At 43.1% G+C, this 25534-nt stretch overlaps 1 protein-coding gene across 1 annotated transcript in view; it reads right to left on the bottom strand.

Moving 5' to 3' along the window:
* Window positions 1-5740: 5740 nt before the first annotated feature.
* The window catches only part of OSBPL5 (oxysterol binding protein like 5), a 62008-nt gene continuing 42214 nt past the window's right edge, over window positions 5741-25534 (bottom strand). Inside the window, exons 9-22 of the mRNA XM_075281191.1 lie at window positions 24545-24731; window positions 23868-24052; window positions 19391-19472; window positions 18863-18961; window positions 16786-16882; window positions 15098-15196; window positions 13596-13693; window positions 12519-12608; window positions 11871-12007; window positions 9509-9694; window positions 8894-9011; window positions 7563-7680; window positions 7077-7179; window positions 5741-6391 (exon numbers count right to left, since the gene is read on the bottom strand). Coding sequence (XP_075137292.1) covers window positions 6253-6391; window positions 7077-7179; window positions 7563-7680; window positions 8894-9011; window positions 9509-9694; window positions 11871-12007; window positions 12519-12608; window positions 13596-13693; window positions 15098-15196; window positions 16786-16882; window positions 18863-18961; window positions 19391-19472; window positions 23868-24052; window positions 24545-24731 — 1738 coding nt within the window. The 3' untranslated portion in view covers window positions 5741-6252. The remainder of the gene's footprint in view (window positions 6392-7076; window positions 7180-7562; window positions 7681-8893; window positions 9012-9508; window positions 9695-11870; window positions 12008-12518; window positions 12609-13595; window positions 13694-15097; window positions 15197-16785; window positions 16883-18862; window positions 18962-19390; window positions 19473-23867; window positions 24053-24544; window positions 24732-25534) is intronic.

Here is a 25534-nt window from a genome sequence, read left to right on the forward strand (position 1 = left end):
GTCAATGGCCCAGGGACATATTCTGATTATCCTTGACGATCCATTTCCCCATTTCCAGAAACAGATCGTCACTACTACTTCCCCTTCCCCATTCACTCCACTCATACTTGGCCATCCATGGCTTCTTCCGGCGAGACGTCTCCTCCTCCTGCTGTTTGTGTGGTGCACGCTCTTCTTCACTGTGCACGCCACCACTGCCACCAGTAATTCCCCTCTATGCGCTTCCACACATGTGCAGTAGAGGTGTCTCACCTTGTCGCCGCTGAGGAGGACTACGGGAGCATTACAGGAGGAGGAGGGGCTGTCTTACCGGAAGCATGGAGGGATAAGTATATACTTTGGATTGGGGGTTGGGCTGAGTAGGTAGAAAAGGGTGGGATAGTTAGATGGGGAGGGGAGTGAGGAAGGGGGGGGGGAGGTGAGAGGACTAGTGAGGAAGTTAGAGAGCAGGAAGCCGCAGCTTGTAAACAAAAACAGAGATACCAGCAGCCCCCAGAGACACCCAGAAATCACCCAAAACACTGATATAGGTATATTGGTGCATTTATTAACCTATTAGTAGCACTAACAGGCATTTTTATAAGAAAATGGGTTTTTGCCCAGAAAACCCCTTTAAGTACACACAATCTATTATGGAATGCGTTAGCATTGTAATGCATTGTATTAGTGTTGAAGACCCCCTAAGTTCAGCTAATAAATACAATATATAAAAAATGGAAAATAAAAATATAAAAAAATAAAAAGAATTAAAAATTTGAATCACCCTCATTTCTCTAGAACACATATAAGAGTAAAAAAAATACAGTGAAACAAATACACACTAGGTATCCCTGTATCCAACAAGGCCCTGTCTACAAACTTTTATAAAAATATTCCCCCCCCCCCAAACATCCACAATGGCACCTGGCAAGGTTGCCCCCTTTTCAATTGTTTTTACCCTAGTCATGGAGCATATCCCCGTTGCCATCCATTGTAACCCAGTCGTACAGGGACTGCGCTCTGGTAATGTAGATTTGTAAATTTCATCATTTGCAGATAATCTGCTTTTCATCACCCATCCACCGAATACGCTTCCCTCCTTTCTCTGCAAAATTGCCCTTACAGCTTCTTCAGCAACTGTAAAATTAACTTCACCAAAAGCACTGCGCTCAATGTTTCCCTGCCCGACTCGGTGGTTTATTTGCTCCTCTGCTTTCCCTTTCACCTGGTCATCCCAGGCCATCAGTTACCTAGGGGTGCATCTCCCCAAATCCCTTGCTGACTCATGCACCTTGAAGGTTTTTTCCAGGCTAAAAAATCTTTTCTAAAAAAAAAAAAAAGTATGTTAGTGCTATTAATGGGTTAATAAGTGCACCCAAATATATTTAGCAGTGTTTTGAGTGATTTCTACGAGCTCCTGATATCTTTTACATTTGTTTACTTGGTGTAGCTTCCTGCTGTCTTAGCTAATATTATATTGTTCTGTTGAACAATTCACAAGCAATGTCTGATTTTCATTAGTTGATTTTCCTATACCACTGTTGAGCATATTATACTGTGTGGGGCCACTGTGGAGCATATTATACTGTGTGGGGGCCGCTTTGGAGCAATTATACTGTGTGGGGGCCGCCGTGGAGCATATTATTCTGTGTGGGGCCACTGTGGAGCATATTATACTGTGTGGGGGCCACTGTGGAACATATTATACTGTGTGGGGGTCACTGTGGAGCATATTATACTGTGTGGGGCCACTGTGGAGCATATTATACTGTGGGGGGGCCACTTTGGAGCAATTATACTGTGTGTGGGCTGCTGTGGAGCATATTATACTGTGTGGGGGCCACTTTGAAGCAATTATACTATCTGTGGGCCGCCGTGGAGCATATTATACTGTGTGGGGCCACTGTGGAGCATATTATACTGTGTGTGGGCCACTGTGGAGCATACTATACAGTGTGGGATCCAATAAGGAGCAGATTATACTGTGGAGGGCAATGTGAACCATTATATACCATATAGGGCATTATACTGTGGGGTGAGGGGTCTCAAAATTCCTGCTGGTAGCCCTGTGTGCTATGTCTGTATCACAGCTTCCTCACTATAATCTTGCACATATGTGTAGTACTCCATGGCCGTGTCATTTCCCCATAAAGTACTGTGCATGAACTGGATATGGAGTTATTGGGGCCTGCATAGTACTATAGGGGATGATTATACTGGTGTAGTCAGCACATACACACGTGAACAAAATTGTTGGTACCCCTCGTTTAATGAAACAAAAACCCACAATGGTCACAGAAATAATTTGAATCTGACAAAAGTAATTAGCCAAACTACATGTTGACAAGCCACAAAGCTTCTGGGAGAATGTCCTATGAACAGATGACAAAAATCAAAATTTTTGGCAAGGCACATCAGCTCTATGTTCACAGACGGAAAAATGAAGCCTATATTGAAAAGAACACTGTCCCTACTGTGACACATGGAGGAGGCTCTGTTATGTTCTGGGGCTGCTTTGCTGCATCTGGCACAGGGTGTCTTGAATCTGTGCAGGGTACAATGAAATTTCAAGACTATCAAGGAATTCTAGAGAAAAATGTGCTGCCCAGTGTCAGAAAGCTTGGTCTCAGTCACAGGTCTTGCAACAGGATAATGAACCAAAACACACAGCTAAAAACACCCAAGAATGGCTAAGAGGAGACCATTGGAGTATTCTGAAGTGGCTTCTATGAGCCCGCACCTAAATCCTATTGAGTATCTTTGGAAGGAGCTGAAACTGCCTGTCTGGAAAACGTGTGTATATAAAATGTCAGTAAGGAAGCCATGGTGTAGGCTATTAGCAGGAAGCTGTTGGGTGACCCCAGAACAAAATTCTTTGGTGGGCCCTTCAATCCAACACTGTATACATATACAGTATATATATGAAATAGAGAGACAAGGCATTCATAGGCTGTCCCTGAAACAAGGTCTAAGGCTGGGCCCAGGTCACTGTTGCAGGTATCTTCTGGATCTGTCAAGTCTTCTAGATCCGTAATACAAGTCCTTCAACACCTTCAGTATATTCTGAATTTTATTTATTTTTGTATCTTCTCTCTGATATCCGTAAAGTACAAAACCACAATGCGATATTCAAAGTAATTTAATATATATATATATATAATTATCTTTATTTTGTACATTTTTTTTGTGTGTGATGTATAAAGAGACAAGACAAAAAATCTCAAAATAAATGTATTTGAATATTTATGACTACACAAAATACATGAAATATGTCTTGTCACATAAATATACATTATGCTTTATTCCCCTTACTGTAAAATATATGATCACGTTTTACATATAGAAGTAATATGCAAAAGAGTTGTCACTGTGTACATACATTACATTACTTATCCTGTACTGATCCTGAGTTACATCCTGTATTATACTCCAGAGCTGCACTCACTATTCTGCTGGTACAGTCACTGTGTACATACATTACATTACTTATCCTGTACTGATCCTGAGTTACATCCTGTATTATACTCCAGAGCTGCACTCACTATTCTGCTGGTACAGTCACTGTGTACATACATTACATTACTTATCCTGTACTGATCCTGAGTTACATCCTGTATTATACTCCAGAGCTGCGCTCACTATTCTGCTGGCGCAGTCACTGTGTACATACATTACATTACTTATCCTGTACTGATCCTGAGTTACATCCTGTATTATACTCCAGAGCTGTGCTCACTATTCTGCTGGCGCAGTCGCTGTGTACATACATTACATTACTTATCCTGTACTGATCCTGAGTTACATCCTGTATTATACTCCAGAGCTGCACTCACTATTCTGCTGGTACAATCACTATTTACATACATCACTTTATTTACCTTCTACTAATACTGATCCCTATATTATACTTCAGAGCTGCATTCATACTTCTCCAGGCTTTGAAGCAGAAATGTAACAACATTTCCTGCATTTTCAGAGCTCATAAAAAACTTGCGTTGTTGATTTCCATTCTATATAGTGGGAAATACTAAGTGTCCTTTCCACAATGGGGGCTCACATAGCTGTCTATGTATGATAGGTCTATTCACCAGCTTGCTGATTATATTCAGCAGCAGAATTGTGAATGCAGCTCTGGAGAGTAATACACAATAGGATAAGCATAAGAAAACTAATATAACGTATTCACAAAGTGACAGAACTTATTGTAGATTATTTCAGTATATTTCATGGTGTCCAGAGGTGACGTATTAGCTTTACTACCATATGCAGTGATGGTAACTAATATTGTAGCACATGGGTGATAAGACATAGTGGCTAAAAACATAAGTCTGGGATAAAATAGTTTTTCTTTATTTCTAGATGCAGAATAAAGTGCTAGGCATGCTCTAGAACCGGAGACTGGTGGGCAGGCTATGGAGGGGGGAGGTGGCGTGCCGGTACGCAGTACAGTCTCCTTTTATAGACACCAAAGGCTCCATAGAAAATAGACATCAAAAATACAAAAGGACGATACATCGCTGAGATCTCAGAACAATGAGAGAGGTGATGGAGCTTGTGCCTCATTAAACCTGTAGACTTTTGTGCTATTTCCTTAGCAGAACTCTCAAGATGTGTAAAACAGGGTCTGCGTCCGATGGAAGGTGTTTAGAAGAATTTCCACCTTGAAGAAGCCTTAGGCTTAGACAAAAAGTTGCCCCAATAGCAGCAATTGAGATGAGGTGCAACTTTCTATAACCCGGTACCTTGTTCTGATTTTGCCTCCTTCCCGCCTGATAATGGGGGTTATGGTGCAGTGAGGGGCATCGGTGGAGGTGTAAGAGCGTCTTATTCTATTACAGACATGTATGCACATAGGGAAGCACTTTCTGAATAAGACATTCGGGACAAACTCTCCACCGGACACCACCCATTACCCACTAGGAGGTAAAATCAGAAGGGGGTACAAGTTACCTAAGCTGCACTCATTGGTCATCCTCCGCTGCCAAGTTGTAAAAGCTGATTCCGGGAAGTTGACCTTGCTTCATTATGAATTGACTAAAGATGGGCGAACTTCATGAGATTTGGTTTCTGAATATTTGCAAGGTTCTTCTTCCTGTTTTGTTTCTGGTCCAAAACAGAAGTTCTATTGTAGTGTTGTAGAGTATAATCACTGGAGGGTGCGGAAACATATTAATCACCAATACTCATCTCTCCTGGGCTCCCTCACTGTATCTGACACTCCTTCGTGGTCTACTTTGATCATTTTCTGGGTGACATAATGGGCCTCCTGAGGCATATGGTTGGGTCTTGGCTGTCACATGTGGAGCGGCCTTATTCAAAGTACTTTAAGGCATGATGTTAGCACCACCCATGTGACTACTGAGGCCATTGGAGGGTAGAAGAAGTAGGAGGACAACCAAAAAGTATTGCAAGGGAACCCAAGAGAGGTGAGTGGACGTGAATATCAGTGTTCATTATGTTTCTGCATCTCGCCATCAACTTACCATACTCTGGGGTCTGAAGAGGCTCTAGACCAGGGGGCAGCAACCTCCGGCTCTCCAGCTGCTGTGAAACTACAACTCCCAGCATGCTCCATTCACTTCCATGGGAGTTCCAAGAAGCAGAGCAAGTGTGCATGCTGGGAGTTGTAGTTTGACAGCAGCTGGAGTGCTGAAGATTGCCTACCTCTGCCCTAGAATATAATAGTGATTCATGTGTGATGAACCCCAAAATGTTCAGAAAATCCATAGCGAATCTGGCTCGATACGAATCGGTTTGCCCATTTCTAGTATTGATATAGAACATACAATGTACCCTTAACAAAAATCACCATTCTGGAGTCAGGAAAAGCTGGGTAGCATCTGCTGTGGGACCTGTAATAGCTCCCATTACATCTGTTGAATAGAGTTTTCATCAACTTGACAGAAAAAGACGACGCAAGGGTTTATATTTTTGTGGGGTATTTTTGATTTAAGGTGGAAATGCCCTTTCTCATAAATGATCTATAGCCAGGCAAGGACTCAGCACCACATACAGAACAGCGGACAAAACACTGTATGAAATCTGCATAATTCTACCTCCTCCTGTGTAATATCACCGCGCCCAATCTGTAGATCATGCTTGCTTGTTGACCCTGTGTTTAACCTTTTGCTCACCAGGAAGCTGGTAAGGTCACCCATCTAAATAATAACCAATGACAGTAACCGATTCCAGGCTCCACCCCCTAATGTCCAGCCAATGAGAGTTGTCGTTGGAGGTGCGATAAGTTGTGTCTGTGCTGTCCACGACTAGATTTTATTTTAAAAAAAAGTTGATGAAGACCTGACAGGCGAGGAAAAGGCAAAGAAGGAGCCAATGGCGGGAATTCAGCAGCGAGGCCCTGGACGGCGAGCATGCAGAGAAGGAGCGGTGACTGCTCAGAGAGCTGAGGTTTCTGTAAGGAGAGAGACGCAAATATTATTACAGTGCTACAGTAACAAAAAAAGTGAGAAGTATCAATAATGAATGTATCGTAGATTTCATAATAGGGGGGGTATAAGAAGCTGGCGGCTGAGAGATCGAATGAAACGTTCCAGATAAATGGTCTGAACCAAAAATCAGCTCAGTGCACTTGTTTCTTTCCTTCCGCCAGGGGCTGAGTTACCTCCATAGGGGCCTTGATGGGGCCCGCGGATTACTCCAGCAGGTTTAATTTACCTGTCCCCACTTCTGTCTACAGCCACCTCTGTTTAGGCTTCCAGGGGGCGCCGCACATTATGTCCTGATACTGTTCAGCATCGGGATGGAGGTGTAAGTGAAGACACCATAGACAGGATCAGGGGTGGGTATGAATCTGGGGGCAGAGATGAGGGACATGAAACTGGGGGCAGAGATGGAGGGGGGACATATAATTTACGGACTGTAGGAGGATTATACTGTGGGCGGGCACATGAAAAATTAATGAGAACGGGCGGAGTCAACACAAAAGTGGGCGGGGCTAAATTTGCCACGGCGCGCTACACACCCCGCACATTTTGTCCCTCTTTCGGTTCTTCAAAAGTTGGGAGGTATGGCCATGCCATAAAATTACTCAACAGGAAGCAATATCGAGCGCAGGAATTTGGTTCATTAGAAATTACCTATTTATGTCCTGCTGTGTTTTTTGCAGAGATAAAACTGCGGCCTGGATTTCTTTAAGTTCATGTTTTTCTTTTCCACACTGTGAACACGGGCCATGAAAACCTATTAAATAGAATAACATAGAGATCAGTCTTGGTTCTCTATCGCCACCTCCTGGTATTTGTTGAAATGACAACTGTTAAACTTAGGGTGCATTCACACGGAGTAAAATGGAGTGTAATTTGGAGCGTTTACGGAGCGTTTATGTAAACGCTCCGTAAACGCTCCGTATACGCTCCAAATTACACTCCATTTTACTCCGTGTGAATGCACCCTTATAGTAAAACTAAAATCTGTGATAATCAATAAATGTAATAAAACAGAGTTACAAAATAATGTAGATAAGTTTATAACATATCATTCCATATAGAATACCCTGTATATAATAATATGGTAATAGAGTACACATAGACATGACCATTATATATAGGAGTGTTATATCGAACCGTCATCATCAGAAGATTCATGTCTAGGCTCCGGCGTGGAACAGCTGCTCTCCGTGGTCTGGCTGCTAATGGACGGCTGCTCGCTGGCTTTCCGATGTCGCCCTTCTTGGGTTCCTCTCTAAGTGAAGTAAATAAGGAATCAGTCTTCAGCAGAGGTTCCCTAACTGTTTTTTCTCATAGACCACTTTCAAACTTTTACCAGTTTTGGTGCTGCTACATTTCTACCAGATTCCCAAAACTCGTCAAAAAATGTGAAGATTAGATCTAACGTAGACCCCCGTCGAGTCTCCCATGGACCCCTGGGGTCCACATGGACTACTTTGGGAATCACTGTTCTTGAGTCTCATGTTTTGGCAGATTCACTGTACATCATTCCTCTGCATTTCTATGACTTTTGGATCAAGTCTTAAAACATCCACCCCATCACAAAATTAACACATAGGGTCTTAAGGCCCCTTCACACAGCACAACTTTCAGTTCTGTCCATTTTATACAGAGGGGAGATAAGCGTCAAAAATATCAGGACTTTTCTGGGCTTCCTGTCATTTTACCAAACAAGGAACACACATTGAGCCTCTCCCCACCTGGATATGGTCGGAAACTAAGGCCTAGTTCACATCTGGACCCCCCAAAAGGACTACTGAACGCATTTGCAAGTGGTGTGCAGTGAAAGCACACGGACCCCATAGACTATAATGGGTCCATGTGCTTTCTGCACAGTCTCGGCATGGAACATGTGGACAAGAAAGTATATCGTGATGCGGACTCCCCAAACGGATTACCAAACGCAGATGTGAACCAGGCATAAAAGAACAACAGCCCGGTCAGCCAATTTAGATAATGGACAGGCATAAGGGTTTTTGTATTTCCTGCACATTATGGTGGCGGCCATCTTTCCTGAGCTTCTCCTCTCCTCTGTTAACAGCATTTAGTGATTTGCTTTACAGCAGGATCATGGCCATAGCCAGCAATAGTCTGGAGTTGACTCATTGATGTCTATGGGAGAGTTTTCTAGACATGCTCTCAGAAGGGAAGGAGATAAGTTGTGACATCAGTAGTTAGGTTGGCTGTGTGGTGTTATCTATAGAGGTGTTATCTTCTATTGTAATCCTGTTTGTGATTTACTATTGCAAAGAAAAACCCCTGGAGACTTGTGAAGTGTTAGTCTATTATTAGAATTGGTACCCGGAGTGAACATTGCAGAATTTAACTTTTGTAACACATAGTCAGCGACATGGAAAATTAAAAAGAAATTCAGCGAAAATTCTTCAACATGTTTATATAAAAACTTGTATTAAAAATAGGCCAATTTGTAACGTAGATGTTTGTACCTTGTGCTGGGGGTCAGCCCGCGGGGCCAGCATACTGGTCAGGTTCCTCTTCACGGTTTGCAGAACTCCGTCCTTCTCGTATTGTGCAATGTCAGTCAGAGGATGCCAGGGGCGAGTGCTGCAGAATCCATGACATTTCATGCATTAGTCAGATGCTGCACAAATCTCCCCGCAGGGGGTGGAGCAGCAGAGATAATAGATGCCAATTTATTCCTAATTATGATAATGAAATTATTTATGTTCTTCTATTGTCTGACAAGGACTTTTTAGCTTAACTCTCAATTTTTGTGGTGATTTGGCAAAAGATGCCGCAAGACTCCTGACTTTCCCATGGAGCCCTTCTGTAGGAACGTAAGAGACGTTTCCAAAGTTCTAAGTCAAAGTCATTTTAGGCCAATTGCACAGTCGGGATATGAATTCATTTCAGCAGCCACAACATCTGGACTTCCTTTAGTTATATTTTACAAATCGGATAATATTTGGCAATACAATGTGACAAAGAATTATCATATCAAACAATAGGAGTAATAACCCTGCTCGTGCGAGCTTACAATAAATATGTACTCCCAGGGCACAGACGGAATTGGTGGATTTCTCCTGTAAGCGGTTACTCACTCTTCATACTTATAGCGCCATTCTGCCAGGATCTCGTCATAAACAAAGAGCTGTGGACTCCAATCTTCATTTTTTTCCTTCCTCTCCTTTGCCTCCTTTCTTTGAGCGTCCTCGATGATGTACTTTTCATCAGTGGCCTGCCGTTGGTTTCCATCATTGATGGCGCTGGTCACGTGTTGCCAGAGTCTGCGACAGAGACGACTTTTACATTGTATCGACAAACACATGAATTATCCCTCCAAAACCGCTTTTAATTATAACTGCTTTCTGTCCTTCGGTCGCCACGGTAACGTGATATTTGCGCGTATGATATGTTTAATTTCAGTTACTAAATATAGAAGATAGATATAGAAGAGGCCGTGACTGCCGGAGTGAGTAATACAACAATCACTTCCACCACCAGTCATCAAACGCGTGGGACCGTGATCAGTTACTAGTTATAAAAGAAGAATATATGACGCCATAGGGAATATGTGGCCAATTAGGTCAAAGATATCAGAATTATGTTGTATAATATACCAAGAGTTACTCACAATAGAGTATGTCACCTCATGCCTGTTCTATATACAGTACATTATATGCCACAATGCAGGGGTGAACCTGGGCCTTCTGCCGCCTGAAGCGGACGTCAGAAAGCCGCCTCCCCCCCCTGAGGAGGGGGCGGAGCTTAGGGGGTTCGCAAGAAAGGGGTGGAGCTGAGCAGAAGGGGGCAGGGCCGAGCGGAAAGGGGGCGGAGCGAGCGGCGTTCACAGGCAGAGAGCAGACAGGGAGAGGACCTGCTCTCTGCCTGAGTGTGAGGGGTGGCCGCTGGAGCAGCGCTACGTCCAGCAGGGCCGCCCCAATACACCGCTCACTTCCCGTGTCGGGCTGCAGACACGGTGACTCTAAGCTTGTCCTGGACTGGCTTAGGTCAGCAAAAATGCCGCCCTCCCGAGGCCCTGGCATAGCGCCGCCTGAAGCGGTTGCTTCAGGTCGCCTCATGGGAGGTGCGGCGCTGCCACAATGGCACAAGCATCCTGAGCTGTTAGCTACGATCCTCGGATGCATGCTTTTTCAATGCTGTCATAAAACAAGATTAAAATTAGATTGTGTCTGTCTTTTACATGTATCAGTCATAATACTTTGACAGCTGGACAGCTCTGAGGAGCGTCCTGGAGCAGCTAGGAGGTAGAAGCAGAAAGCCTGCTACAGAGAAGAGATTGGGGAGACTGCTGGGAAGATGTCAGGTCCAACAGATGAGGAGAACAATCTTTGGAGAGCGACACACCATGGGTGCAATGTGTCAGAGACATCTGACAGCAGAGATGATACATGGGAGGAAAGGGAGTCTCCCTGCCTGCAAGCTAGCCGCCAAAGAGGTTGGTGCAGCTGTGACAGCTTGTGTGTGTAAGCAATAAGATGCGTGAGAGGAGAAGGAGCCTCCCTACCTGCATACTCAAGATGAGATTACAAACCAGGCCACAAAAAATACAGAGCAGACTATCTGCAGTGGAGTGGAGAGCCAGACCTGAGGACTACGCCGGAAACCAAGGTCCAACAACAGGTTCCAACTAAGCTGCAAACCTAAGCCCAACAACAGTCCATGTCCAATCCACAGGCGAAGACCAAGTCAAAGGCAGAGACAAATATATAGAGACTATATATACTGTTTATGCCCCTTCCTGGCTTTATCGATGTCATCCCTAACCTGTATTATCTTATACACAATAAGGCTATACTTAAAGGGACAATTTATTAAGGGCAGTCTATTCTTCTGAGGTTCGTTCCTTGACATTAAGCTTAGCACATGCTTTCCTGCTTAAAAGACAGCAAGCTATCAACTGTATTCTGTGTCAGAATCTGGTAACAAGTGTATAATATCCCTGCTACGCCACCGCAGGGGGAAAGTGAAACATTGCACAGGACTCTTTGTAATCAAGGCTAATAGATGAGGTTACTGGGACCCCTGAGGATCCTGGGACCCCTCTCTATTCATTCAGAACTCCATATCGAAACTGCAGGGCAGGTATGAGGTCGCATAAAGTAATTGAATTGTCTCATTGATTTATTTCTGTAATTGTTCAGCCATCTTGAGGTTATGCTCCCACATAGCAGCAGCATTCCCGATGAAAACCTCGCCAATATGCGGCCGGCTTGCTTTTCAACTTGATTGCTAAAAAGGATTTCCCATAAACAGTAGAGGAAAGGGATCGGTATCTGATGACTGGGGGATTGGACCAGGTCTCACTAGAACAGTCCTCTGAGTGACTGGAGCTGTGGTGTGTATGATCGGTGTCCCAGTCACTGACAAAACCCTATATTGTAGCTGATCTAGAACCCAAAACTACAATATCCAGCATGTCCTAACCACCACAGGCTTTACCTCTCTGATTCCATTTCCGTCTGCTCTTCGAACAGCACAATGTGACGTTTCAGCCTTTGTCTTCGGATGTCGGCGGTCGGATTCCAGAATATATCCCGGCTATCAGTGTGAAGATCATTCAGATAAACCTCTCGGTCCTGTAACGGGAGCACAGATATATTGTCTTCTTCTTCGCCTCTCTGTGCTTTATGTCAGTCCTCAGTTACCTATAGCTGAGGTGTCATGATCCTTGTCATCTATCCTTGGCTATCACTTAACATAAGATAGAGAGTCCCTCCTATCCCCATTATGAGAGGATGGCCCGATCTTCTGCTTGGCATCAGATCCCTAATTTAATAAGATTACTTTGCTATATAGAATCAAAGGCCTGCACAAGTTACCACCACCTAAATTGTAAGGACATGAAGCTTTTGCAACCAGTCTAACGCTCCGTAACACTAGGTCTGAAGCGCCACTTTGTGGAAACGCAGCGTTTTTTGTTGCAGATTTTTTTTTTTAGTTAAAGAAAAAAGTGGCTTGAAAAAAAATGAGAAATATTGTATTTGTATTTTTCGCTTCTATTAAATCCATTAAATGCACCAAAATCTGCAACACGAAACCAGCTTTTCTGCCCGTAGAAATGTGTCGTACTGTACATAAGAGTCTCACCCAGTGTCCGTCTAGGTTTGCCAGAACTTCACTGCCAGTCTTTATCTTCCCACATATCTGGTTTAATGTATCGCTGCCCCCAAAGAACGGCTGAAAGATAAAGAGAAATTAGGGTATAAGGAGTCAGAGTGTTATTGGATATAGATATAGGGTAAACTGGGGCCGACCATATTTGTGAGGAACCTGCACCACTTTGTCGGACTAATACAGAAAAAGGGGACACGTGCGACTCAAATATGAAATATTCCACCATTATTTTTAACTTATACCAGATTCAATATCCAGATACCAATGCACCACTTGCAGAATGTTCCAGTATTAATACATGTTCTGCATTTCTGTTGCAATGTTCCTATAAATATATATAGAAAACAATAGAACCGCACACTACAAAACTAGGAGGTATGGGTGCTAGCAGACAAAGAGTCCTACGACTCACGTCCAGTATAGATAAATGCTGCTGCACACCGTATGAAGGTGAAAAAGTGAAAAATTTTTATTGGTACATATACGCCATGAATTGGTTTGAAAAGCACTAGATCGCTGTAGTCAACATAACGTTTCGGTCACATTCGACCTTCCTCAGATAAGATCTAGCAACATGCAGAGTGCGCAGAGGGATCATGGCACAATGTTCCTATAAGGCGGTACAGTGCGGGGTGGCAGGTTACTGCTTTGAGACAATTTCCTTCCCAGACTAATATATTCCTAGATACACGGCCACTGAATACGAAGCCATGCCGCTGCTCACCAGTCACACCAGTTCTCTTTACACCTGACAAAGCACTGACAGCTCAGCCATGACCTGATATATCTCCTGCTGTAAATGCAAATTATTTCTGCAGGATTCCCAGGCCGGGACTAGTCAATGCTACCGATCACGTGCAACTTTTTTGGCTAGTCACAGGCTGTATAGGCAACTACTCCTGCACTCCATCTGCTATAAAATGGTGTAACCCCCAGCAATGTCTAGAGGAGACGTATATCACCCAGTCTATATTAATTTATTATTATAAATATAAATAATATTTATTTATTATATAAAATAGATTTGTCCTTTTAAAATATTTTCATTACCTTTAGTTTAAACTCCAGCTCTGTTATGTATCTGGTCTTCTCACATTCAATTGTAACTTTTCCCCCGAGCTCCATTGTCATAGTGCCATAGAGAAGTCCTGGGAAGAAATGTGAATTTGAAGGATTTTTATTAAAATACAGATGTCAGCCACTCCTACCCCAAATAGTTTCCCTGATGGATAAACTGCATTATACTCCAGAGCTGCATCCACAATTCTGCTGACTGCTGTCTAAAACAGTTATCAAGCTTGTTGTCAGACATAACCCCAAAACCCGGGATAAGCACATCCTAAAATGCAAATCAAGAAAACAAGCTTTGTGCAGACTATGAGCCAAGTGCTATGGAGCCTGCAGAATAGTGAGCGCAGCTCTGGAGTATAATACAGGATAAGTAATGTAATGTATGTACACAGTGACTGCACTAGCAGAATAGTGAGCGCAGCTCTGGAGTATAATACAGGATGTAACTCAGGATCAGTACAGGATAAGTAATGTAATGTATGTACACAGTGACTGTACCAGCAGAATAGTGAGCGCAGCTCTGGAGTATAATACAGGATAAGTAATGTAATGTATGTACACAGTGACTGTACCAGCAGAATAGTGAGCGCAGCTCTGGAGTATAATACAGGATAAGTAATGTATGTACACACTGACTGTACCAGCAGAATAGTGAGCGCAGCTCTGGAGTATAATACAGATGTGTATCAGGATCAGTACAGGATAAGTAATGTCATGTATGTACACAGTGACTGTACCAGCAGAATAGTGAGCGCAGCTCTGGAGTATAATACAGGATGTAACTCAGGATCAGTACAGGATAAGTAATGTAATGTATGTACACAGTGACTGCACTAGCAGAATAGTGAGTGCAGCTCTGGAGTATAATACAGGATGTAACTCAGGATCAGTACAGGATAAGTAATGTAATGTATGTACACAGTGACTGTACCAGCAGAATAGTGAGCGCAGCTCTGGAGTATAATACAGGATAAGTAATGTATGTACACACTGACTGTACCAGCAGAATAGTGAGCGCAGCTCTGGAGTATAATACAGATGTGTATCAGGATCAGTACAGGATAAGTAATGTCATGTATGTACACAGTGACTGTACCAGCAGAATAGTGAGCGCAGCTCTGGAGTATAATACAGGATAAGTAATGTAATGTATGTACACACTGACTGTACCAGCAGAATAGTGAGCGCAGCTCTGGAGTATAATACAGATGTGTATCAGGATCAGTACAGGATAAGTAATGTCATGTATGTACACAGTGACTGTACCAGCAGAATAGTGAGCGCAGCTCTGGAGTATAATACAGGATGTAACTCAGGATCAGTACAGGATAAGTAATGTAATGTATGTACACAGTGACTGCACCAGCAGAATAGTGAGCGCAGCTCTGGAGTATCATACAGGATGTAACTCAGGATCAGTACAGGATAAGTAATGTAATGTATGTACACAGTGTCTGCACCAGCAGATTATGTTCTGATACCTTTACAGTGTGCGTACGGCATGGTTATGATGTAATCTTCATCCCGGGTCATGAACGTTAGCCTTGCTTTTCCATCTAGTATTGCTGATAGTGAGTTTCCTATAAAACAACACAGGTCTGTGTAAGTAACCAGGGAATGTGTGAGGGTGCTGTGAAATCATTCCTAAAATACAACGCTATAAAACACAGTACAACCTTCTGAGCCTTGGGCATCACCCTGTATACATATGGATCAGTGAGCTCCCCCTAGTGGGGGCTGCAGAAATCTACTATGAGAATATGACACTAAGCTGCTCAGTGCTGGGTGCTTGAAAATGCATAGATAAAATCTGACAGTTCTGTACAGATAAGGAATAACCCTTTAATAACTCTCTAATTGATCTTTTTGGTATTTTCCAAAATCTAAATTTCAGTGTCTTAAAAAAAGTAAATAAATCCTTTCTCTGAATTCAGACTTTCTTGCTCAGTTGTCCAGGGATATTATATCGAGGCTCGTGGGAAGAATCTTGTCAGGGAAAGTTTCTGCAAAGAGAATATCTTGCCATTTTGACTTCTTTGACATTTTGGCTTGTTTTCTATCTTTGCCATCCTCCTGGTATTGTCAGACGACACATGACAGGGGCTGTCACCCCGCTTATGGACACTTACATGGAGTGACAGAGCCCCTTGGGTCGGCTGATACTGGCGGAGGACAGATCCTGGAAGTCAGAGAGAATACAGTATCTGGTTCTTGGAGCAGCGCACATTATGCAAAGCTTTGTACGCTGCTACTGACCTTTAGTTTAATGCTGTGTGTACCCTAAGGAGATATATAAGGCAGATGTATGCTGATATATGGCACATAGATCTGCAGATATCCAGCTGGCCAGACATGTCACATGCAACCCTATTTGTGAGCGTAGGGGTCAGTGCATAATACTAACGCTTATAGGAGGTGTCCACGTAGCGCCACCTACTGGATCTATTCCAGGCCAGGCACAATCTATTCTTATCCACCCCGATTCTATCATCTGTCATTTATTTACACAGCACAGAGTAAAATGAGCTACAGAATTAGTGAGATGTAAGCGCAGGTAGTGAAGATGAATGGCGCGCTTTTACATTTGCCTAATGGCTGGTTTCTGCGCCGTATAATTACATATCTGTAACAATAAATCAGGCAAAGTATAATGTACAACTAGCTGTTCTCTCCATGTGACAGTCCCCAGGGCCCGGTAATATTGCTGACAAGATAATCCCAAATCTTACAAGACTCCGTGTTGTTTTCTGTATGATCATCAGATGTGATACAGCCATTAATACACATAATTATCTACTACATCAATGTAGCGTGCAGAGGGCAGGGGCCCATTGTAGTTGCTGTGCAGAGGTGGATATAAATAGAGGGCTACAGCACCAGATTGGGAAACCCTTATCCTCGAAAGAGCACCTTACATGGCCCATTACATGTCTCTGAGTGCCCATGTGAATACAGTGATAGTGACTGCAACGTTCAATTCTAGAAGACTTTGGGAATGGCGACCTCCGTCAGCACAATAGGAGGAGATGGACTGAGCATGTGCACTACTGCTCTATTCACATGGGCCACTTGGGAACCCTGTTCTTATAACTGCAATGGTCAGACCTCAAGGATCAGACACTTATCCCCTATCTGGTAAATAGAGAAGGAAATCTGATGTTCTCATTACCATAAAATTTGGATCTGGCCAAAATGCTCCCTGTGATGCAAAATCCATCCTTCCTGTTACTGACATGAAAGGCCGACACTGGCGGGTGGTGACTAACCTGCAAGAAATATGATCGGTCAATAATGTCATCTAAGCAGAGAGACTATCTATCTATCTATCTATCTATCTATCTATCTATCTATCTATCTATCTATCTATCTCCTATCTATCTATCTATCTATCTATCTATCTATCTCCTATCTATCTATCTCCTATCTATCTATCTATCTATCTATCTATCTATCTATCTGTCTATCTATCTATCTGTCTATCTATCTATCTCCTATCTATCTATCTATCTATCTATCTATCTATCTATCTATCTATCTCCTATCTATCTATCTATCTCCTATCTATCTATCTATCTATCTATCTATCTCCTATCTATCTATCTATCTATCTATCTATCTATCTATCTATCTATCTATCTCCTATCTATCTATCTATCTATCTATCTATCTATCTATCTCCTATCTATCTATCTCCTATCTATCTATCTATCTATCTATCTATCTATCTATCTCCTATCTATCTATCTCCTATCTATCTATCTATCTATTTATCTATCTATCTATCTCCTATCTATCTATCTATCTATCTATCTATCTATCTCCTATCTATCTATCTCCTATCTATCTATCTATCTATCTATCTATCTCCTATCTATCTATCTATCTATCTATCTATCTATCTATCTCCTATCTATCTATCTATCTATCTATCTATCTATCTATCTATCTATCTCCTATCTATCTATCTCCTATCTATCTATCTATCTATCTATCTATCTCCTATCTATCTATCTATCTATCTCCTATCTATCTATCTCCTATCTATCTATCTATCTATCTATCTATCTATCTATCTATCTCCTATCTATCTATCTATCTATCTATCTATCTATCTCCTATCTATCTATCTATCTATCTATCTATCTATCTATCTCCTATCTATCTATCTATCTATCTATCTATCTATCTCCTATCTATCTATCTCCTATCTATCTATCTATCTATCTATCTATCTATCTCCTATCTATCTATCTATCTATCTATCTATCTATCTATCTATCTATCTATCTCCTATCTATCTATCTATCTATCTATCTCCTATCTATCTATCTATCTATCTATCTATCTATCTCTCTCCTATCTATCTATCTATCTATCTATCTATCTATCTCCTATCTATCTATCTATCTCCTATCTATCTATCTATCTATCTATCTCCTATCTATCTATCTATCTATCTATCTATCTATCTATCTATCTCATATTTATCTATCTATCATATACTGTCTGCCAATGACAAAGACCAAGGAGAAATAAGTCAGACTTCCTTGAAGAAGACGGTTTATTGTTCTCTTTATAGCCTAGTTTTGTTACTTCAGCTCCTATGCAGATCTATGTGTCTCCATGGTGACAGACAACACATTCTTTGTAGTCTGATCTCTTAATCATTCTCCCTTCCATTTGCTTGTCCTTCAGTAACTGGAAATTGCTAAAAAGTACAGAATATGTTTAACATACAGTATATCTGCAGGATCAGACTACACAGGAGTTGTTTATTGTCTGTAACCATAGGGATACATAGGTCTGCATAGGAGCTGCATACACAAAAGGATCATTTTAACCAGGATAATGTTGCTTTATTATTATAGATTCACTGATGGTATACAGTTAGATGGTATACAGTCAGATGGTATACAGGTAGATGGTATACAGTTATAGTTATATAGTATACCATTGCTGGCAAGCTCTGGTTATAAGCAGCATAATCTGAGAACAGAAAATAGCAATAATTCTGATTTACTGAAGCTTCCTCCCCGCTGGCATTTACATTTGTTGGCGTGACACATACAGTATATAAATAATACAAGGTAAAGATGAGGGCAGCAAAAAATATTGGTGCTGTATAGCAGCGCTCTGCACCCTGCGACTGTCTAACACCTGCAGGTTGTAATCTTGTCTCTGGGTCCCTCTCACCTCTATACAGACCCCCAATCATCGCCTATTAATAATACCCCCAAACCCATTACCTGCTCTGCTATGTAGAACGTGTGACTGTTTGTCTGAGGGTGAAACCAGCAGCAGCGGAATTTCTCTCCCAGGATGGAGTTATACGGCTTCTTTATTCCCTATCAAAATAATGGAAAGAATCAGCAAAAATCTTGGTCTGTGATTGTCTATTGAAGGCTGGTTCACATAGGAGCAGAACAATGTAAGCCACCGATCATTAAAATCATGGGTGTCAATGGGGTATAAAAGATGCCATTGTCTAAAGTGGGCAAGGGCGTCACGTGGGGGTAAGGTGTCTCTTCCCAATATGACGAGGCCAGTAATATAAATGATACATTATAGTTGGAGGAGCTTCATGTTACACCTCTGATACTGGGGGTCCGATAGGATTCTGTTCAGACATCCATCATTTTGCATGCAGGATTATTTAGTCTGTAATATTTAGCACATTCTGCGACAGAACCCCCTTATGGATCTCCGACACAGTCATGACATTGCCTGTACTTCTTAGGCCCTAATGATAAAACTAGATGACTTATAATTATTACCTTTGGCTTCTTATAAAATCCTGACAAGTACCACTTTAGAACCTGCTTCATCCGACAGTAAGGATCGTCTTCCACCGCTGCCCTGAAATCAATATTACATTACTTGTAAGATCAGAGAACGAAGCTGCGGCGTCTCTATTAATTATTATTATACTTATACATGGTATGTGTCTTCCTGTATATACAATTCATACATAATATCAGTACGTTCTGTACTATATATAGAGGAATTCGGGGGGGGGGGGGCAACGATTTTGTCTTCCTACCATGAAACTGGTCTATAGCTGGCAGGTCTATGGATGAAGCTGGTCTATAGCTGGCAAGTCTATGGATGACACTGGTCTATAGCTAGAGGGTCTACGGATGACACTGGTCTATAGCTAGAGGGTCTATGGATGAGACTGGTCTATAGCTGGCAAGTCTACGGAATGATTCTGTGTATAGCTAGCATGGCTTTGAATGACGCTGGTCTCTAGCTGACAGGTCTATGGATAACGCTGTCTATAGCTGTCAGGTCTACGAATGACACTGTCTATAGCTGACAGGTCTATGGATAACGCTGTCTATAGCTGTCAGGTCCACGAATGACACTGTCTATAGCTGACAGGTCTATGGATAACACTTTCTATAGCTGGCAGGTCTATGGATAACACTGTCTATAGCTGACAGGTGTATGGAAAACACTGTCTATAGCTGGCACGTCTACGAATGACACTGTCTATAGCTGACAGGTCTATGGATAATGTCTATAGCTGGTAGGTCTATGGATGACGCTGGTTTACAGCTGACAAGTCTATGGATGATGCAGCTTCCTCTGACTTTAGGTAAGCCGCATTGTTCTTATATTCACCAGGTATAGCCTGTGCAGTAATCCTGCTTTCTATAGGTGAAGAAGCCCTGTAAATACTATAAGTGCACTTATATCTAGTGATATATTTTCCAACCCATGGAATAAACCATTGTACATTGCTGTGGTGTATGTCTGCACAACATAAGCACTACAAACATCTTCATCTCTATGGCCACCTTTGGACTAGTCAATGGACTATTGGCGTATTTTATTGACACCTTGTGAGTCGTTTTTCGGCACTCCTTTCCACCATTTTCTGATGACTCACTATTAAAGAGCGATATTCCATTTCATTTACATTTTTACGACATGAAGTAAATGATAATGAAACCGAGAGCGATCCCAATAAAGAAGTTATATAACCTTAAGTACATTCATTTTACCAGGCAAGCATAAAAACTGCAAGACTCATCCTTTTCCTGCCAGGAGCGCAGAGTCTATTCAGAAAAGACCTAATTCTCGAGTAATTGTTGGAATATTATTGTGCAACTCTTTTATGTACCGTACAATAAAATATCTTGTATATAGAAGTGCGGACACATCCCCCGAGGATGCAAGGTCTCCAGCAATTCTCTAAGAAAAGTCAATCAGACCTGTTTTCTGCCTGACTGTCCTGTCACAAAGCATCTGCTTGATGGACTGTCATTAGGTGAATATATATAGACAATACACACATAGATATATATATATATATATATATATATATATATATATATATTAGCTTTTACCCGCGACTTCGTCCGCGGAACCCCGACCCCCTGCAGGACCCACCTGGAGTGGTGCGCAGGCTTGTTCCTTTGCCTTGTGTCCGCAGCGGGCCCTTCCTACACCTGTGGGTCCATGGACTCTTGGGGCCCACCCTGCGCCCGCTGGAACTGTTTACCTCCTCTCCCTCCTGGCGCCCGCCACCCCCCTTTCTCCCTACCGACTTCCCCATGTGGTCACTCCTTTCTCCTACCCCATGCCCCTTTGCCCCCCAGGAACGTGCCCCCTTCCCCCCCTAACCCCATGTCCCCTTCTCCTGTGTTACCTACTCCGTGCCCCCTTTTTCCCCCTACCCCATTCCCCCGTCTTACCTACCCCGTGCCCCCTCACCCTGCGGCCCGCTGGAACTCTTTACCTGGTCTCCCTCCTGGCGCCCATCACCCCCCTTTGTCCCTACCCGCTTCCCCATGTGGTCACTCCTTCCTCCTACCCCATGCCCCCTTCCCCCATCTTACCTACCCCGTGCCCCCTTTTCCCCCCACCAGACCATGCCGACTGTGTGTCCCCTTTCCCCCTACCAACCTGTGGCCCCGTCCTCACCACACCCTGGGCTTCCCGTGCACCGATGTTCCGACTTGTAGTGTCCAGAGACGGCAGACGCTGCGGGACAGATGGCCGAACCGGCGTTCCAGAGCATGGCGTAGGTGACCCCCTGTCCGGCCGCGGCAGAGTACTGCGGTCCCGGGGTGAGGCCACACAGGTGGGACGGCGTATGGACTTGTCGCTGCCCCAGAGTAGAGGCCCTTGTGCAGGACGCTCCGGACCTCTCAGAGACGCCATGTTGGTGTGGATGGCAGCCGGACAATAACTCCGCCCACATAGAGAAGCGGCACCCAATCAGGTGAGCTGCTGAAAGGGCTGGGATGACGTCATCCCAGGTCCTACAACGTGCCAGGTCCTGCAGCGAATTGAACCGTGAGAAGCACTGGCCACGGGAGTGAATTGCGGTGGTGTACGGGAATTCCATGTAGCCTATCGTTCAATCCGGGACCCAAGGTATGTATGTGCGCATTTTCAGACAAATCCGTTCGCCCGTGTAGGTGTGATTGAGGAACAAACATCCAAACACACATACTTTCAACTTTATAATATTAGTAGGTTATAGAGAGAGAGAATACATATACATGGAGAATACCAGCATATGTATTCTCAATACCTGTACATGGAGATTGGCCTGTATGGGGTGGTATTATTGCATTTGGGGAAAAGAACATATCCATGATGGCCTATAGTCTATGTAAAGATAGGGAAGGGATATTTCCACACCACTCATGTCAGATTACTTAAGTAGGCGCTAGAGACCAGTGTACTGTCTACATCCAAGTACATTGTTCGCTACACCCCGCTGCGCTAAATCCTCCCATTGTACTCTTATTGCAGGGTGACAATTTTGGTACATTAAAGTTCCATTTGTGGAGAAATAGAAGCCACTTATCATGGAGCTGCTGAGCCTCGAGTCCTGTCTGACGTAAGTACGGTTGTTTTTGATCAGGGTGATGGGCCTATAATTGAATGACTCTTCTCAGGATAATCAAATAGACCTAAGACAATGCAGTAAGACATCTGCTATTCATCATCCAGCTTTTAATGCACTGCTAGAATGTAATCCAGACAAGCCTTTGAGAGATGACCTTCCATCTTTATAAGGTCAAGAAATAATGAGCAAACCCGGCTCTTCTTAATGGATGGCTGGAGGAGCGTAAAGCAGACCCTTCTAACGGCAAATATACAGAACCAAGAGACAAATGAAAGCAGACAAATCTAGAAATTGTGTCCTGCAGATAACCTTGAGTTATTCTCCTCCACCAACACCAGTGCCCTTGGCTCTAAAAGTGATCAGGCCCAGCTGTCATGGCTCCCTTGTAAATGGAGGATATAATAATAGGGTAAGTTCACCTGGGGTTTTTTTGGTCTGGAACCTGAGATGGAGGCCGCTTCAAATACGGGAAGCTGCGCCTGGATGGGCCTAGTCTGGAGGAGGGAGTGTCTTGAGCATCTTGCTTCTTTTTTTCCAGGAGCCGGAACAAACTGCTCCTGGAAAAAAGAACTGTCTGGCTCCCATTGATTTCAATGGGACTCTTCTTTTTGGTGAGGATTTTGAGGTGAATAAGGCCTCAAAATCCTGACCAAAAAACCCTGTGTGGACTTACCCTTATGTGGTGAAAAGCAGATCAACCACAAACATGACACCAGCCACAAATGGGCAGGGTTGGGGGTAATCCGTGACTAGCACAGACCTCACACATCCATGGATGTGGACGTGTGGATGAAGTCTTAGGGTAAGTTCACACAGAGTTTTTTGGTCAGGCTTTTGAGGCCGTATTCGCCTCAAAATCCTGACCAAAAAGACAAATATCCTGATCAAAACTCCGCTCAGGAGTTTTCTCCAGGAGCTGGCCTGTTCCGGCTCTCGGAAAAAGAAGTGAGGTGCTCATTCTTCAGGCCGTTTCGCCCTGAAGACACTCCCTCCTCCGGACTAGGCCCATTCATTGGGCATAATCCAAAGCGGAGTGCGCGGCAGGATGCCGGTGCAGTGCATCAGCTTTCAGTCGTGGCTATCCGGTTCCGGTCCAAAAAAACCCCGTCTGAACTTACCCTCAGCCAGATTTTGCTGCTTTTTTTTTTTTCTGACTCATAGCCAAAAGCAATGGGAAATTTAAAATAAAATCTAAAATAATATAAAATAAGTGCGTATACTTCTGCTTTCTGCTAAATTAGTTCCTGGTTTCGTCTCCAAATACTGCAACGAAATCTACAACTTAAATTACAGCTTTTCCGCAATGTTGGGCCTCCGCCCAAACCTATCTCATAAGGATACGGTCACATCCGAGTAATGCTATGGTAATAGCGCTGTGTACTCACTGTGAGAGTATGTCGGCGTGATAGTAATAATCCGACAACTTGTTCAGGAAAGATCGAGGCTCCAGGATAAACGTTGGCAGCACGACCCTGGACAGGTCCATGCCGGGCCGCATTTGTTTTAGCAATGTCCACATCAAGCTTTTATTTTCATCAGAGACAGTCTCCATCTGTGACGCTTCTCCAATCTAAGAGCACAAAAGAAAGATCAATCTACGTAAGAGAGGCAGCAGAAGCTCATGGGTCCCGATGTAAATCTATCACAGTGTCCCCCAGACCATTGCAATGTATTGCTTGATAAAGGACTAAATCTGTCCATAAATGGCTTCCTAATACACCCACAGTCATGACATTACGTTCATATGGAAGTCATCTTATATGGTGGCGGCCATGATCATGTTACATGGACAACATATCATTATGCTCCATTTGTTTCACTACATTTAGGGGTTCAATCCACTGCCATAGAACATGGCCTGATAACCCCACTAAGATATAGCACCCCATATTTACCGACTGAGTACAGCAGGCTTCAGAGCATGCAGATCTTTAGAGATATCCATCAGTTTATGTGTTTGAACGTACAAGGCTCACATATATGTAAGATAAGGATGAACGCAGCACAGAAGAACCATCCATAAGTGCCGAATATATTTAGGGTTTTGAGTATCCCGTTGTACCTCTCCAAATTCCTCATACAGTTCCTCCATGTACGTGGTCCCCTCTCTATCTAGCGAGATCTCTCCGTGTAATTCGGATTGGTCGCTTTCACTCGTTTTCCGACTCTGCTCAGTCTCAGACTCTTCTATATTGTCTTTTTCTGACTTGTCAGACAGGGCGTCATTTTCTGGAACGGATTCGTGAAGCCTAAAAAAAATTACACCAAATCTAATGACACTGATTTCAAGAGATTATTCCAGTCGTGAATGCCATGACATTGTGTCTGGAGCTCAGTAATATTTTCCAATGGAAGTCTCAATTTACATAGAAGTGGAGAACATAGGTGTGACTGGGCTTAAAGGGTTTTTCCCAATTTAAATATTTTATATCATATTCATAGGAAAGGTCCAGCGATCATAAAACGGGTGAATGGCGCACTGGTGTGTAAGCTTGGCCTGTTCTCCATTGACCATTGGTAGCGCGATCTCTGACAGTCCCATAGAAGTGAATGGATCTGCGGTTGATAGAATTCTGTGCCGTACGTTGTATTTCCGGCTAAGGTTTACTTGCGCTTTACTTTCATTGCAGTAGGCTTTTTCTTGCTGCTCTTTGTATCACTGCTATTCACATGCCCTGAATGTAAACAAACTACATTTCCCATGATTCCTCATCCTGATCACACTCTGTGTTTGCTGCTCACGGGGGAAGAGTGGGGATGTGAGCTTGCACAGCACAGCATCATGTGACCTCAGATGTTGGAATGATTTATTACCTGTCATTTCATTGCACAGGAGAGTGGACAAGGGAGGAGTACACAAAAGGTGAGCGCAAGGAGATGCATCATGGGAAATGTAGTTTGTTCACACATTCAGTGATACACGGAGGAGCAAGTAATATTGGGCCAAGAAAATGGTGCACAAGGGAACAGTGAGTATTTAGCACTGCTGTGGATGTATTTGCAGATCATTTTTTGAAGCTGGATAACTCCCTTTAAGCTTGGCATTTTATGT

Source organism: Leptodactylus fuscus, chromosome 7, assembly GCF_031893055.1.
Source record: "Leptodactylus fuscus isolate aLepFus1 chromosome 7, aLepFus1.hap2, whole genome shotgun sequence".
Classification (NCBI taxonomy): Eukaryota; Metazoa; Chordata; class Amphibia; order Anura; family Leptodactylidae; genus Leptodactylus; species Leptodactylus fuscus.